The sequence below is a fragment of the Triticum aestivum genome, chromosome 2A (assembly GCF_018294505.1).
Source record: "Triticum aestivum cultivar Chinese Spring chromosome 2A, IWGSC CS RefSeq v2.1, whole genome shotgun sequence".
NCBI lineage: Eukaryota > Viridiplantae > Streptophyta > Magnoliopsida > Poales > Poaceae > Triticum > Triticum aestivum.
Genome location: NC_057797.1, coordinates 763411269 through 763425968, shown reverse-complemented (window position 1 = coordinate 763425968; position 14700 = coordinate 763411269). Strand labels below are relative to the sequence as shown.

The 14700-nt window shown below is 46.6% G+C and overlaps 1 protein-coding gene across 1 annotated transcript in view; it reads left to right on the top strand.

Moving 5' to 3' along the window:
• LOC123186555 (uncharacterized) overlaps positions 1-5308 on the top strand; it is a 6415-nt gene extending 1107 nt beyond the window's left edge. Inside the window, exons 2-3 of the mRNA XM_044598296.1 lie at positions 2656-4279; positions 4731-5308. Of these exons, the coding sequence (XP_044454231.1) occupies positions 2656-4279; positions 4731-5237 (2131 nt within the window). The 3' untranslated portion in view covers positions 5238-5308. The remainder of the gene's footprint in view (positions 1-2655; positions 4280-4730) is intronic.
• Positions 5309-14700: the final 9392 nt, after the last annotated feature.

Here is a 14700-nt window from a genome sequence, read left to right as displayed (position 1 = left end):
CTCCTGCGCCTCCCTCGACCGTGCATGCCGGCACCGCCCCAACACTTTCTGCCGCTCGTAGCAAGAGGAAGCGGCAGGGGAATCGCCTCGTTCAAGGGGGCGTAGCCAGCACGCCACTACCACCTTCTACCCCTGCTCCATTTCCTCCCGTCGCGGCCGCCGGCGCGAGGAAGAAGACCGTCTCCACCGGATCGGACGACGTTCGGGCGAAGCCCCCAAGGAAGAAGGTGGCCGCGGCAAGAGGCCAGGCTCCTCCTCCACCTCCGGTCAGCCACGTTCTCCCCGATCATAGCCACTCGGCCGGTCATGTCTACCACATGTTCAATGAAATGTCCGGGAGGTAAAAACAATTCTTTTGCTTGAAACGCTCTGGTGATCTTTGGTTCAACTTTGAAGCACTTGTTTATGCTTGCCCGTTGAACTTTGTCGCCAAAACATGCACTCAACATATACCAAAATGTTGGAGGAGAATGCGGTGGATTTGAGTCCTCCCCTTGACGATTTTGATACGCCTCATGTGGAGGTCGAGGCGGAGGTGGATCAAGCGGATGAAGGTGGTGATGAAGTGGAAGTGATTGAGGAGCCCGAGTATGAAGCTAGGGTGGGGAGGACCGGCAACTACACGGAGACGGGGCTGTGTGCTTGATACAAGCATTGGAGAGTGTGTCACTTGACGCGGTGATCGGCAAGGTTCAAACCTTTGGGAATTATTGGCAAAGGATCGAGGACAAGTATCACCAGATCTTGTCGTTCCCCTCCGGTCGGTCTTTGAAGTCACTCAAAGGCCGCTTGGACGTGATCAAGAAAACTTGTGGCCATTGGAGTGTGTGCTTCGAGCAAGTGTGGAATGCACCCTCAATTGGCGTTACTATCGATGATTATGTGAGTGTTTCTTCATTTTGGCCGAGTTGATTAAAGTTTGAGTTAATATTTGCCTCAATGTCCATGTATAGGATCGCATCGCCAATGAATATTTCAAGCAAACCGTGGGTTTCAAGGGTCGATTGTTCACTCTTCATCCTTGTTGGTGCTTGCTCAAGGATAGTGAGAAGTGGAGGGTGAGGGACAAGAAGCTCCCCCAAAGAAAGGTTCCATTGTCAAATTGGAAGATGAGGATGATGATAGTGATGACACGCCAAGAGGAGGAAGAAGTGAGGGCAAATGATAAAGGAAACAAGGAGAAAGCGAGAACCCGACGATGGGAAAGTCATGGGCATCAGCGGCGGCTCCGTAGCCCACATCACATTCACCGCGTCGCTCCGCACGTCCTCGCCCCACTTCTGCTCTTTCTTCCCAACTCCGACGATGGGAAAGTCGCGGGCCTCGGCGGCGGCTCCGGAGCCCGCCTTCAAACTCTGGGGATATCGCACTCATCGGTGGCCAGCTCCTCGGCGATGGAGGAGATCGTCATCTCCTCTAGCGACAAGGAGTACCAACCGCCACAACAGCAGTCAGCGGCACAACAGCAGCCACTGACACAGGGCGCGGTCTATGCGTGACCGACGAGGAGTACGATCAGCAGATGGAGGTCATGCTCCGTTTGTCTGTACACAACATCAACGGTCTGGCGGCGCCACCGAAAGACGCTCCTCCACGTCAAGCTGGAGCCCACGTCCCCTCCCCACTCTCCCGGCGTAATAGTGACATCCAAATTGGACGCCACGTCAAGGAGGAGCCCCTCTCGCCGCCTCCCGTACACGTCAAGGAGGAGTGGCTCTCGCCGCTGCCCTATCACATGAAGAATGAGCGACACCCTCCGCTGCCCTATTGCACTACCTCGACAATGGCAGCAGCTCATCCTTCTAGAGCACCCTAACAGCGACGAGGTACGCCGACAGGGAGCGGCGACGGCGGGACCGGTGCAACGCGGCACACTGGTCGGAGTTCCTGGACTCCGACGTCCCGTCACCACACATCGCGACGGACCCGGAGCTGGCGGGCGCTTGGGCCCTGGAATGCTCCAAGACAATGGCGGAGACGAGCAAGCGTCGACTCCGTTGAGGCGGCGATGAGATGGCCAAGTATTGCGAGTAGTAGTCTCTCAGCGAGACTGCCGCCACCGCCACCTCCTCCAAGGCCCACCGCCCTCTCCCCCGCCCGCGTCGTCGGTGGTTGCGGCCACACCGTGCAAGGCGCAGGAGGAAGCCGAGAGGATCATGTGCAAGCGGCAGGCGGCTGCCGGGAAGCCCTGCCGCGACGCCGCGCCCTTCCGCCGCCCCAAGCCCGAGTCGGACAAATCCAACAACGGCTCTGGCGACGATGATAGAGGAGCAGCCAGGCAGGCCGACATGGCCTACGATGTCACCGTCAAGTATACGGTACTATAAGGTTGTATTTGTTTAAGGTTTTTAGTTCACCGGTCGTAATATCGTCTGGTTTTATGTAAAAGTCATGCAAGTGTGAATGAATATCATCCGATTTGTTTGAGTCTGAATCAAATTTGTTCATTTTTGTTAAATTTCATTTGAAATGTCTCCAAACATATGTGGCTAGCTTTGGATGGTCGTCTCCTACATCCGTGTCCGCGGACTTGTCGGATGCGGGAGGAAATTTGAGGGTCAGTGTTGGAGATGCGAAATGTAGTCCCGTTCATTTTGTTTACCATTTTAATTTTTCTTGTTGACATCAGGTCCTGTTCTAACTGGAACAACACAGGGTATTCGAAGAAATCGGATTTGCTGGCGCGGATATATATTGGGTTTGGGATCTTCTTATTGGAGCGGACATTAAATCTTGGGTACAAAAGTGTCAGTGTGAACTTAACCAGTTGCCTATGAGACAATGGTGGAAGAAACAAATACAAAAAGTCGTGTTAGTTCTAATAGTTATCGCTCTGTCCGTGCAAGTGGCGCTCCTCGCTGTTACTGGACCATTGGTTTGCATGCTTGTGTCGAGTCGTGCAATAATGCAAGACCATGGCATCGCGGACGGGGAGGCATTTAAAGCAAATATGAAGCGGACGCTGAACTTATTCTACATCGCAGCATTTGCTCACGGCGGCATATGCGCATTGTGGATGCTGGCTCAAGGGGTGGATGATAAGTGGATCGAGGTTATTGTCAGCCGCCAACATGGTTTCAGCTGGGAGGTACTCGGTGCATATTTGCGCAAAACGAAGCAGATGTGTCTAAATCACCCCGGGTCGGTGACAAGCTGGAATTTGATCACGTATGGTGCCGACTTGCTGGATTCCAGCTTACCAGAAGAATATGCGGCTGGAGGGAGGGTACTAACAATGCTGATTGATAAGGATGTAGCATTACAGGTAAGACGGCTGCTGATCAGGTCACCCAGACAAAGAATAGAGAAGCTGATCGGCACCCTTGCTTGGAGAAGCCCAGACGACCAAGAGATGAGATGGCTTGCAGCAAGGATTGTGGAGCATCTCGCTGCCGACCTCAACCTTGCTCACTTTCCGGGAGCATTGGAATGCATATCCTCCCTCCTCGATCAAGATACCCTCCTATTGGCATTTGTACATCTGCAAGGAACAATGGACCAGGTTTTGCCAGCCTTGAGAATTCTAGAGAACCTAGCTCACAACAGGCATAACTGCGCACTGATATACAACGCCAATGATCTTCTTTCAAAAATAGTTGCGCCTGTCAGCTCTGACAAATTAGTAGAAGATATCAGAAGCAGTGTCGCATGGACCAAGGTAGTAGATGGATCACTGAAAGTGGTGAGCCGGCTGATGGATTCTTCAGGAAGCACCGGCCAAGACATGTGCAAGCTAATTGCAGATGATAATGATGCGGTCAAAAACTTGGAGGCCGTTCTAGACATGGATATGAAGAGCAACAATGGTATGATAGAGCTACAGATGAGAGCTATAGAGGTTCTTACACAATTAGTCTTGCGTCATCCAGCATGTACTTCTGCAGAAGAACTTATCAAGAGGGCACTGCACATCTTCCTTACTGCAGATTGGATGCAAGATTATCTGAAAGATGAGAAAAGGAAGATCGAGCACCAGACTACAAGTCATGTACAAAAGAAGATGAAAGAAGCCAAGGAAACTGCAAGCCGGCTCAAAGAACAGGCTGGTGCAACATTGGCCATGCTATCTAGTGATTCAGAGGCTATCAAGTGTTTCACAGGATGTAATGATGATGTCAATAATCTTACTGAGTTGCTTGACACCGATATCAAGACCATCAACTGCATAATAAGTGCAACAGATACTGTGGAAATAGAGATCAGCATTGAATGTCGTGTTAGCGCAGCACTCATCTTGAAGAATTTGAACAACTATGTCAAGGAACCAACTTTACGGAAGGTATGCCTGAATACACCTATTACAAGCCACAAATTTTTGGCAACAAACTTTTGAGAAAAATAAATGTACATGCAAGGATGGGTGCTTGAGTTTAGGCTTTATCCATTATGCATCTTCAGTAATTCTCAAAACATTGTGGACATGCATTTTAATGTAAAATGAACTAATACAAAATTTTATGCAAAAATATGATCATGTTTGTCATGTACAAGAAAGATAGATATAGTTTCTGTTACTGTTACATTGTTAAAATAAAGTGGAACACTGTCATTTTTGCATGAGTTTTTCTAGGTGCTCAAGTTACAACATGATACATATGAAGAAAAAAAATTAGAATGTTTTAAATAGGTAATTAGGTAAGCCTAAACTCAAGTATCCACCCTTGCATATACAAAATCGACCTCACTTAACTTTGTTGAGATGAAAATTATTTGTATGTATATCATTGCAGGTACTCAGACAATTGCTTCCTGTACAACAAGACGAGCAGAGCCACAACAAGCACAGGAGCCTGCAAGCAGCGCTGTTATCACTCATCACAGTGATTCGTGCAAACACCAATCTTAATCTTGCACCAATCTTAATTTCGCAGAAGCCGGCGGATACCCTGGAAGACTTGGTGGTGAGGCTCCAAAGGATGTCGGAGAACTTGCATGTCACCCCCGCGTGTCTCGCGATACAGAAGCTTACTTGCGAGATGGTTATAGAATTCATGAAGCATGATCGAAATGTCAGAGTGATCGACCAGCACAATATCGTCGGCACATTACTGAAGGCTTCAGAGATGATGGTGGGACTTGAGAACAGCATGCTTTTCGCTGCAGTCGATCCAGACTGCTATGGGGTTCCTCTAAGGCCTTTCTCTTCTGTTCTCGCTAAAAATGCCGAAGATCTTTTGACACAGAGGAAACAGGCACTGGGCATCAACAATGTGCCTGTCGGTACACCAGTACCATGATTGTTGCATCATGGAGTATTTCAATACGTTGAAAATTATTGAAACAGGAATTTCATTCTTGGTGTGTTGTATGCTTGCTGTTTTTTCTTTTCTTTCCGTTGTGGATTTCTGAGAGAGTTTGTAATAATGTATTGTGTGCACCTTGTGGTCTTTGCCAAGGCAACGGAGGAGGGCATCCTCTCACCTATCAAGCACAAATCTGTTGGGATTAGAACCAGTTTCTATGCAGACGATACTGCTCTGTTTCTAAACCCTGTCAGGCATCAAGTCGCGGCCATTCAACGCATCCTAAAACGGTTTGGAGAGATTTCTGGGCTGAGGGTAAATCTGGACAAGTGTGTGGCATACAAAATTGGATGTAATGATGTTGCACATTCACAAACCTTGATGGATTTTGGTGGTGCTCAAGGCACATTTCCATGCCGGTACTTAGGTCTACCTCTAAGCACAAGGAAGCCCACGAGAGTTGAGATTTTTTTTTCGAAAAAGGGGGGCTCCCCGGCCTCTGCATCAGAATGATGCATACGGCCAACTTTATAAATAAGCAAATAGGTCCAACAAGGTCTTAAAGTCTCAAACGAAAGTAAATAAAAGCTCACAAAGAGCCAATAACCCCGCCGCGTCCGCGACAAGCTGGAATTTGATCACCTATGGTGCTGGCTTGCTGGATTCCAGCTTACCAGAGGACTATACGGCTGGAGGGAGGGTACTAAGTATGCTGATTGATAAGGATGTACCATTACAGGTGAGACGGCTGCTGATAAGGTCACCGAGACAAAGAATTCAGAAGCTGATCGGCACCCTTGCTTGGAGAAGCCCACAAGACCAAGCGATGAGATGGCATGCAGCAAGGATCGTGGAGCATCTCGCTGCTGATCTCAACCTTGCTCACTTTCCAGGAGCACTGGAATGCATATCATCCCTCTTCTATCAATAAGCTCGCCTTAAAACATTTATAAATGAGCAAGGAATTGATGTGGATCTGCTTTTGCCAGGCTTGAGAATTCTAGAGAAACTGGCTCACGACAAGCATAACTGCACGTTGATATACAACACCAATGATCTTCTTTCAAAAATTGTTGGCCCTGTCAGCTCCAACGAATTAACAGAAGATATCAAGACCAACGCTGCTTGGACCAAGGTAGTAGACGTTTCACTGAAAGTGGTGAGCCGGCTCATGGATTCTTCGGGAAGGACCGGCCAAAAAGATGCGCAGACTAATTGCAAACAATACCAATGCAGTGAAAAACTTGAAGGCTGTACTGGATATGGATAGGAAGAGCGACAGTGGTATCATAGAGCTACAGATGCGAGCTATGGAGGTTCTTACACAACTAGCCTTGCATCATCCAGCATGTTCTGCTTCTGCTACAGGGATAAGAGAATATCTTATTGAGCATGCGCTACACATCTTCCTTACTACCGACTGGATAGGAGATTATCTGAAAGATGAGAAAAGGAAGATAGACACACCAACCACAAGCCAACAAAATACTTCACCAAGACCGTCACCAGGAACATGTGTGGATAATCTCATTAAAAAGGTCAAAGAGAAGAGGGCCAAACAAGCCAGCGAAGTACTTGTGGAAAAGAAGATGAAACAAGCTCAGGAAACAGTAAGCCGGTTTAAAGAAAAGGCCGGTGAAGCATTGGCCATGTTATCCTGTGATTCAGAGGCTGTCAAGAGCTTCACAGGATGTGACGATGATGTCAATCGCCTTACTGAATTGCTCGACTTCGATATCAAGACCATCAAATGTAAAATAAGTGCAACAGATACTATGGAAATAGAGATCTACATTGGCTGCCGTGTTAGTGCGGCAATAATCTTGAAGCATTTGAGCAACTACGTCAAGGCACCAACATTACGGAAGGTATGCCCGGATGTCCATACTGCACACCGCAAGTTTTTAGCACTTCACCTATCTTAAAACATTCTCAGAAAAATTATAGCTGTGCATCGTGTTATAATGCAAAAATATGATCATATTTCCCTGTACAGGAAGACAAGTGATTGCTATTATACTGTTCAAAATTAAGTTGAACCCTATGTATATTTTGTGTAGGGTAATATCCTATCATATTTTTTACATGCTTTTTAGCTGCTCATGTTACAACACGATGCATATGAATTTTTCTGAGAACGTTTTAAGATAGGTAATTAGGTAACCCTGAACTCAGCATAGACCCTTTCATGTAGAAAATCCACTGACTTAACCTTTTAAGCTTAAATAATCTGGATGTATGTCGTTGCAGGTACTCAGACAATTGCTTCTTGTACAACAAGACGAGCCTTTCACTTTAGCGAGCCATAATAAGCAGTATGGTCACAAGAGGCTGCAAGCAGTGCTGTTATCACTCGTCGTAGCAATTCGGGCAAACAACAATCTTAATCTTGCAGGAATCTTAATTTCGCAGACGCCGCCGGATACCCTGGAAGACTTTGTAGTGAGTCTCAAGAAGATGGTGGAGGACAACATGTACGCCACCTCTGCGGGCCTGGCGATACTGAAGCTTACCTGCGAGATGGTTATAGAATTCATGCATGATCGAAACATCAAAGTGATTGACAATCACAATATCGTTGGCACATTACTGAAGGCTTCGAAGGCGATGGCTGGGCTTGAGAGCAGAATGCTTTTCACTGGCGACGATCATGACTGCTATGGAATTCCTCTGAAGCCTCTCTCCTCTGTTCTCGCTAAAAGTGCAGAAGATATTCTGACACAGAGGAAACATGCTCTGGGCATCAATATTGTGCCTGTCGGTGTGCCGCTACCATAATTTCTGTGTTACGGGGTATCTTTGCATGTTAAAAGTACTGAAACAGCTAAAAAGTTGGAACAACAGAGAACCGAGTGGGGCCCCACTCAAATTTCACAAATCCTTTTGAAACTTCGTGTAAACCTTCCAAATTTCTTTGAATTCCTGCCTGACAGAAATGTCTCCATTGGCTCCTCACTCGTAAACAGTGACCAACCCGGCGTGAACAACAGACAGATAAACTTAGTAAGAGGATCTCAAGTCACTCCATGTCTCCAACTAGCTAGCACATCCTACGCAAGCCCCTGCCGCTCCTTGGCCGCGGTCATCCTGGACGGCTTGGTGCTACTCTGCCCTCATGTTTCCTTACACGCCCTCTTCAGCTCCGCGATGTGGCTCCGCATCCTCCGCGGCTCCAGCCTCAGCGACTCCTCCTCGTACAACACGATCCACCTCGGCATCTCGTTGTCGACGACGAATAAGGGGTTCGGAACTTGGGCGGCCGCTGCAAGGACATGTCCTTGCACGCCTCCAGGGCCAGTTTCTTGAAGTAACTGAAGAACTTAGCTGACGAAACTGAAGCAGCAACAGAGGATCACAGGCTGAAGGACTTAACTGACGAAACTGAAGCTGAAACAGGCAACACCGGAGCAGAGGAGGCTGCCCCTTCTGACGCACGGGCCACGCAAGTCAGGACGCTGGCAAGGAATGGGCCCGATTCTAGTCAGTGGGCCACAGCTATAAGTGTGTGCAAAGTGTATGATAAACACCTTCCCCTTCTTCTAGTGCAGGTAGGCGAAACTGAAATGGAGGCTCCAAAGGCGATGACCGGGCTTGAGAGCGGCATGCTTTTCGCTGGCCTCGATCGTGATTGGCTTACTGCCACGGTGTTCCTCTGAAGCCTCTCTCGTTTGTTCTCGCTAAAAGAGCAAAAGATCTATTGACTCGCAAGAAACAGGCTGTGGGCATCAACATTGCACCATCACCATGATTGTTGCGTTACAGGGTATCTTAGCATGTTATTGAAACAGGTGTTGAAATCTCGGCGTGTTGTATGCTTGCTGTTCCTTTTTTTCTTTTGTTTTCGACCGGAAAAGCACGAGCTCTGCTTATGCATTAATAGAATGGGGGAAACTGTGCAGACTAAATTCAGTAAAAAAAAAAAGGTAAAGGAAAGCAAAAAAGACACTGTACCGAGAACTACTACTCCTCACTGAAGGCCTGATCCAGGGTCAGCGCCAAGAGTACCAAGGACTCAAGGTCTTGGTGGCAAAGCGAGCAGGCATCATCATGTGGCCATCCCCTAGCTCTCAATTTGTCAGTTGTCCAGAGTCTATTTTGCAGGATAACCAAGGGCAGAATTGGACCATTGGATGTAGGACCGGGTGTGTAGTCCTTCCATTATCTAAAACATTGAAATCGTTTGTCATTAAGATTTCAATCCATCTTCTGCATTTCTCACTGATGCGCCACTTCCGTTGAGACTTGCTTAACTTGTTACTTCCAATTGAACTCATCCTGTCAATGCTGAATGGTCGATTTTATCTTCGTGTCGATCCAACTAACAGTGCAACTGCATCTGTAATTCTGTATGTAGTCAATGTCTCACAAAGCAGAAGCTACACGGATCCATGTATCATGTTCAGGTATACCACTAGGAACAACTGAAGTAGTTATCCCTGTGGACACTGCACCCTAACGCCACGGATATTTCAGCGCATCAATCAAGTTCAAAAGAGTGAAGTTCAAAAGCTATCCTGGTCAATCAAGGCCCTGCTTGGATCCTAGTTTTCCTTCCACTTACACCCGTAAAAATTACAGATCTCCCATTCTAAAAAAAAAAAGATCTCCTTCCGATCGTTTTGCTTTCCAGCCAGAAATAACTCTTGTCCGGTAAATTACACCCGGAAATTTAATACATGTGTATTAAATTACATTCATACCAAGCGCGGCCCAATTAAATTACACACGAAACTGAGAAGCCTAGGAGATAGTACGGGCCATAGAAAGTAGGAGGCCCATAGTCTCTGCGCGTTAAATAGTCGACTGAATCGCGTTGTAGGCTGGCCCATTTCGCAGAGAGAACAATGACAACAGCAGGACTAGGGATGAAAATAGAGTGGAAACTTACCGTTTTTTCGGAGGAAAAATGGAAACGGAGAGGAAATATGAAAGCGGAAACGGAAATTTGCAAAACGGAAGCGGAAATGAAATTTTTTATACGGAAACGAAAACAAAAACGGAACGGTGTTTTCCGGTGGAACATGCATGGAAATGGAACTTTCCGTTTCCATGAATATGGAATTTCTGTTTTTATTATAGACCTATAGCTGCTTTGTAGTCCAACCATCAAAGAGAACACAATGGCACAATTAGTAGAATGGATCTAAGGCCCAACTTCTACTACCACACATGTACTCAGCTTGACCCTATACGTAATTGTCCGGTACTACTACAATACTACACTAAGTTGCTAACATAATGATACTATTTCGTAGCCATGTTAACAACTCATTAAATTTGTTTATTTTTGTGTGTATTTCTCTATGATTCAAGGGGTTTTTAAGTACCGATCAATGCCTATTTCTGTTTCCGTATCCGCTTTGTATTCGCTTCGTGTCCGTTTCCGATAGTATCTGTTTCCGTATTCATTTTCGGGGTTTCTGTATTCGTTTCTGCTTCTGCAAAAAAATATGAAAACAAATATGATAGCACTCAGTTCCGTCCGTTTCCGCTCCGTTTTCATCTCTAAGCAGGAGAGCAACTAATTGAGAAGCCAGAGTCCAATGATGGTTTTTTTTGAACATCAGTACAGACACAAGCGCTTATATACACGCGCATACACTCATCTCTATGAACGCACATACGCACAACCTACCTCTATGAGCACCTCCAAGCACTAGTAGAAAACAGGGCTTTGGTCCAGGCCGGGTCAGCCCATTAGTCCCGGTTCAGTCCAGAACCGGGACTAATGTGGACATTGGTCCCGGTTCGTGAGCCCAGGGGGCCGGCCGGGCCACGTGGTGAAGGAAATATGCCCTAGAGGCAATAATAAAGTTATTATTTATTTCCTTGTATCATGATAAATGTTTATTATTCATGCTAGAATTGTATTAACCGGAAACATAATACATGTGTGAATACATAGACCAACAGAGTGTCACTAGTATGCCTCTACTAGACTAGCTCGTTAATCAAAGATGGTTATGTTTCCTGACCATGAACAAAGAGTTGTTATTTGATTAACGAGGTCACATCATTAGTTGAATGATCTGATTGACATGACCCGTTCCATTAGCTTAGCACCCGATCGTTTAGTATGTTGCTATTGCTATCTTCATGACTTATACATGTTCCTATAACTATGAGATTATGCAACTCCCGTTTACCGGAGGAACACTTTGGGTACTACCAAACGTCACAACGTAACTGGGTGATTATAAAGGAGTACTACAGGTGTCTCCAATGGCAGATGTTGGGTTGGCGTATTTCGAGATTAGGGTTTGTCACTCCGATTGTCGGAGAGGTATCTCTGGGCCCTCTCGGTAATGCACATCACATAAGCCTTGCAAGCACTGCAACTAATAAGTTAGTTGTGAGATGATGTATTACGGAACGAGTAAAGAGACTTGCCAGTAACGAGATTGAACTAGGTATTGGATACCGACGATCGAATCTCGGGCAAGTAACATACCGATGACAAAGGGAACAACGTATGTTGTTATGCGGTCTGACCGATAAAAGATCTTCGTAGAATATGTAGGAGCCAATATGGGCATCCAGGTCCCGCTATTGGTTATTGACCGGAGACGTGTCTCGGTCATGTCTACATTGTTCTCGAACCGTAGGGTCCGCACGCTTAACGTTACGATGACAGTTATTATGAGTTTATGCATTTTGATGTACCGAAGGTTGTTCGGAGTCCCGGATGAGATTACGGACATGACGAGGAGTCTCGAAATGGTCGAGACATAAAGATTGATATATTGGAAGCCTATGTTTGGACACCGGAAGCGTTCCGGGTGAAATCGGGATTTTACCGGAATACCGAGAGGGTTACCGGAACCCCCCCGGGAGGTAAATGGGCCTATTGGGCCTTAGTGGAAAAGAGAAAAGAGAAGCCCACTAGCTGGCCGGCGCCCCCCTAGAGTCCTATTAGGAATAGGACAAGGGGCCGGCCCCCCTTCTCTCTCTTTCCCCCCCGGGAGTCCTAATTGGATTAGGATTGGGGGGGAGGAGTCCTACTCCCGGTGGGAGTAGGACTCCCCTGCGCCTCCCCCTCTTGGCCGGCCAGCCCCCCCTCCTCCAACATATAAATACGGGGGCAGGGGACACCCCAAGACACACAAGTTGATCCTTGAGATCGTTCCTTAAGCCGTGTGCGGTGCCCCCTGTCACCAAATTCCACCTCGATCATACCGTTACAGTGCTTAGGCGAAGCCCTGCGTCGGTAGTACATCAAGATCGTCACCACGCCGTCGTGCTGACGGAACTCTTCCTCGACGCTTTGCTGGATCGGAGCCCGAGGAACGTCATCGAGCTGAACGTGTGCCAAGAACTCGGAGGTGCCGGAGTAACGGTGCTTGGATCGGTTGGATCGGGAAGAAGACGTACGACTACTTCCTCTACGTTGTGTGATCGCTTCCGCAGTCGGTCTGCGTTGGTACGTAGACAACACTCTCCCCTCTCGTTGCTGTGCATCACCATGATCTTGCGTGTGCGTAGGAAAATTTTTGAAATTACTGCGTTCCCCAACAGTGGTATCAGAGCCAGGTTTTATGGTTTGATGTTATATGCACGAGTAGAACACAAGTGAGTTGTGGGCGATACAAGTCATACTGCCTACCAGCATGTCATACTTTGGTTCGGCGGTATTGTTGGTTGAGATGATCCGGACCAACCTTACGCATACTCTTATGCGAGACCGGTTCCCTCGACGTGCTTTGCACATAGATGGCTTGCGGAAGACTATCTCTCCAACTTTAGTTGAACCAAGTGTGACTACGCCCGGTCCTTGAGAAGGTTAAAACGGAGTCTATTTGACGAACTATCGTTGTGGTTTTGATGCGTAGGTGAGATATGTTCTTACTTAAGCCCGTAGCAGCCACGTAAAACTTGCAACAACAAAGTAGAAGACGTCTAACTTGTTTTTGCAGGGTATGTTGTGATGTGATATGGTCAAGGCATGATGCTGATTTTATTGTATGAGATGATCATGTTTTGTAACCGAGTTATCGGCAACTGGCAGGAGCCATATGGTTGTCGCTTTATTGTATGCAATGCAATCGCGATGTAATGCTTTAGTTTATTACTAAACGGTAGTGATAGTCGTGGAAGCATAAGATTGGCGAGACGACAACGTTGCTACGATGGAGATCAAAGTGGCGCGCCGGTGACGATGGTGATCATGACGGTGCTTCGGAGATGAAGATCACAAGCACAAGATGATGATGGCCATATCATATCACTTATAATTGATTGCATGTGATGTTTATCTTTTTATGCATCTTATCTTGCTTTGATTGACGGTAGCATTATAAGATGATCTCTCACTAAATTATCAAGAAGTGTTCTCCCTGAGTATGCACCGTTGCAAAAGTTCTTCGTGCTGAGACACCACGTGATGATCGGGTGTGATAGGCTCTACGTTCAAATACAACGGGTGCAAAACAGTTGCACACGCGGAATACTCAGGTTATACTTGACGAGCTATGCATATAAGATATGACCTCGGAACACGGAGACCGAAAGGTCGAGCGTGAATCATATAGTAGATATGATCAACATATTGATGTTCACCATTGAAAACTACTCCATCTCACGTGATGATCGGTTATGGTTTAGTTGATTTGGATCACGTGATCACTTAGAGGATTAGAGGGATGTCTATCTAAGTGGGAGTTCTTTAGTAAATTAACTGAACTTAAAATTTATCATGGACTTAGTACCTGATAGTATCTTGCTTGTCTATGTTGATTGTAGATAGATGGCTCGTGCTGTTGTTCCGTTGAATTTTAATGCGTTCCTTGAGAAAGCTAAGTTGAAAGATGATGGTAGCAATTACACGGACTGGGTCCGTAACCTGAGGATTATCCTCATTGCTGCACAGAAGAATTACGTCCTGGAAGCACCGCTGAGTGCCAGGCCTGCTGCAAGAGCAACGCCAGAAGTTATGAACGTCTGGCAGAGCAAAGCTGATGACTACTCAATAGTTCAGTGTGCCATGCTTTACGGCTTAGAACCGGGACTTCAACGACGTTTTGAACGTCATGGAGCATATGAGATGTTCCAGGAGTTGAAGTTAATATTTCAAGCAAATGCCCGGATTGAGAGATATGAAGTCTCCAATAAGTTCTATAGCTGCAAGATGGAGGAGAACAGTTCTGTCAGTGAGCATATACTCAAAATGTCTGGGTATAATAATCACTTGATTCAATTGGGAGTTACACTTCCGGATGATTGCGTCATTGACAGAATTCTCCAATCACTGCCACCAAGCTACAAGAGCTTTGTGATGAACTATAATATGCAAGGGATGAACAAGACTATTCCCGAGCTCTTCGCTATGCTGAAAGCTGCGGAGGTAGAAATCAAAAAGGAGCATCAAGTGTTGATGGTTAACAAAACCACTAGTTTCAAGAAAAAGGGCAAAGGGAAGCAGAAAGGGAACTCCAAGAAGAACGGCAAGCAAGTTGCTGCT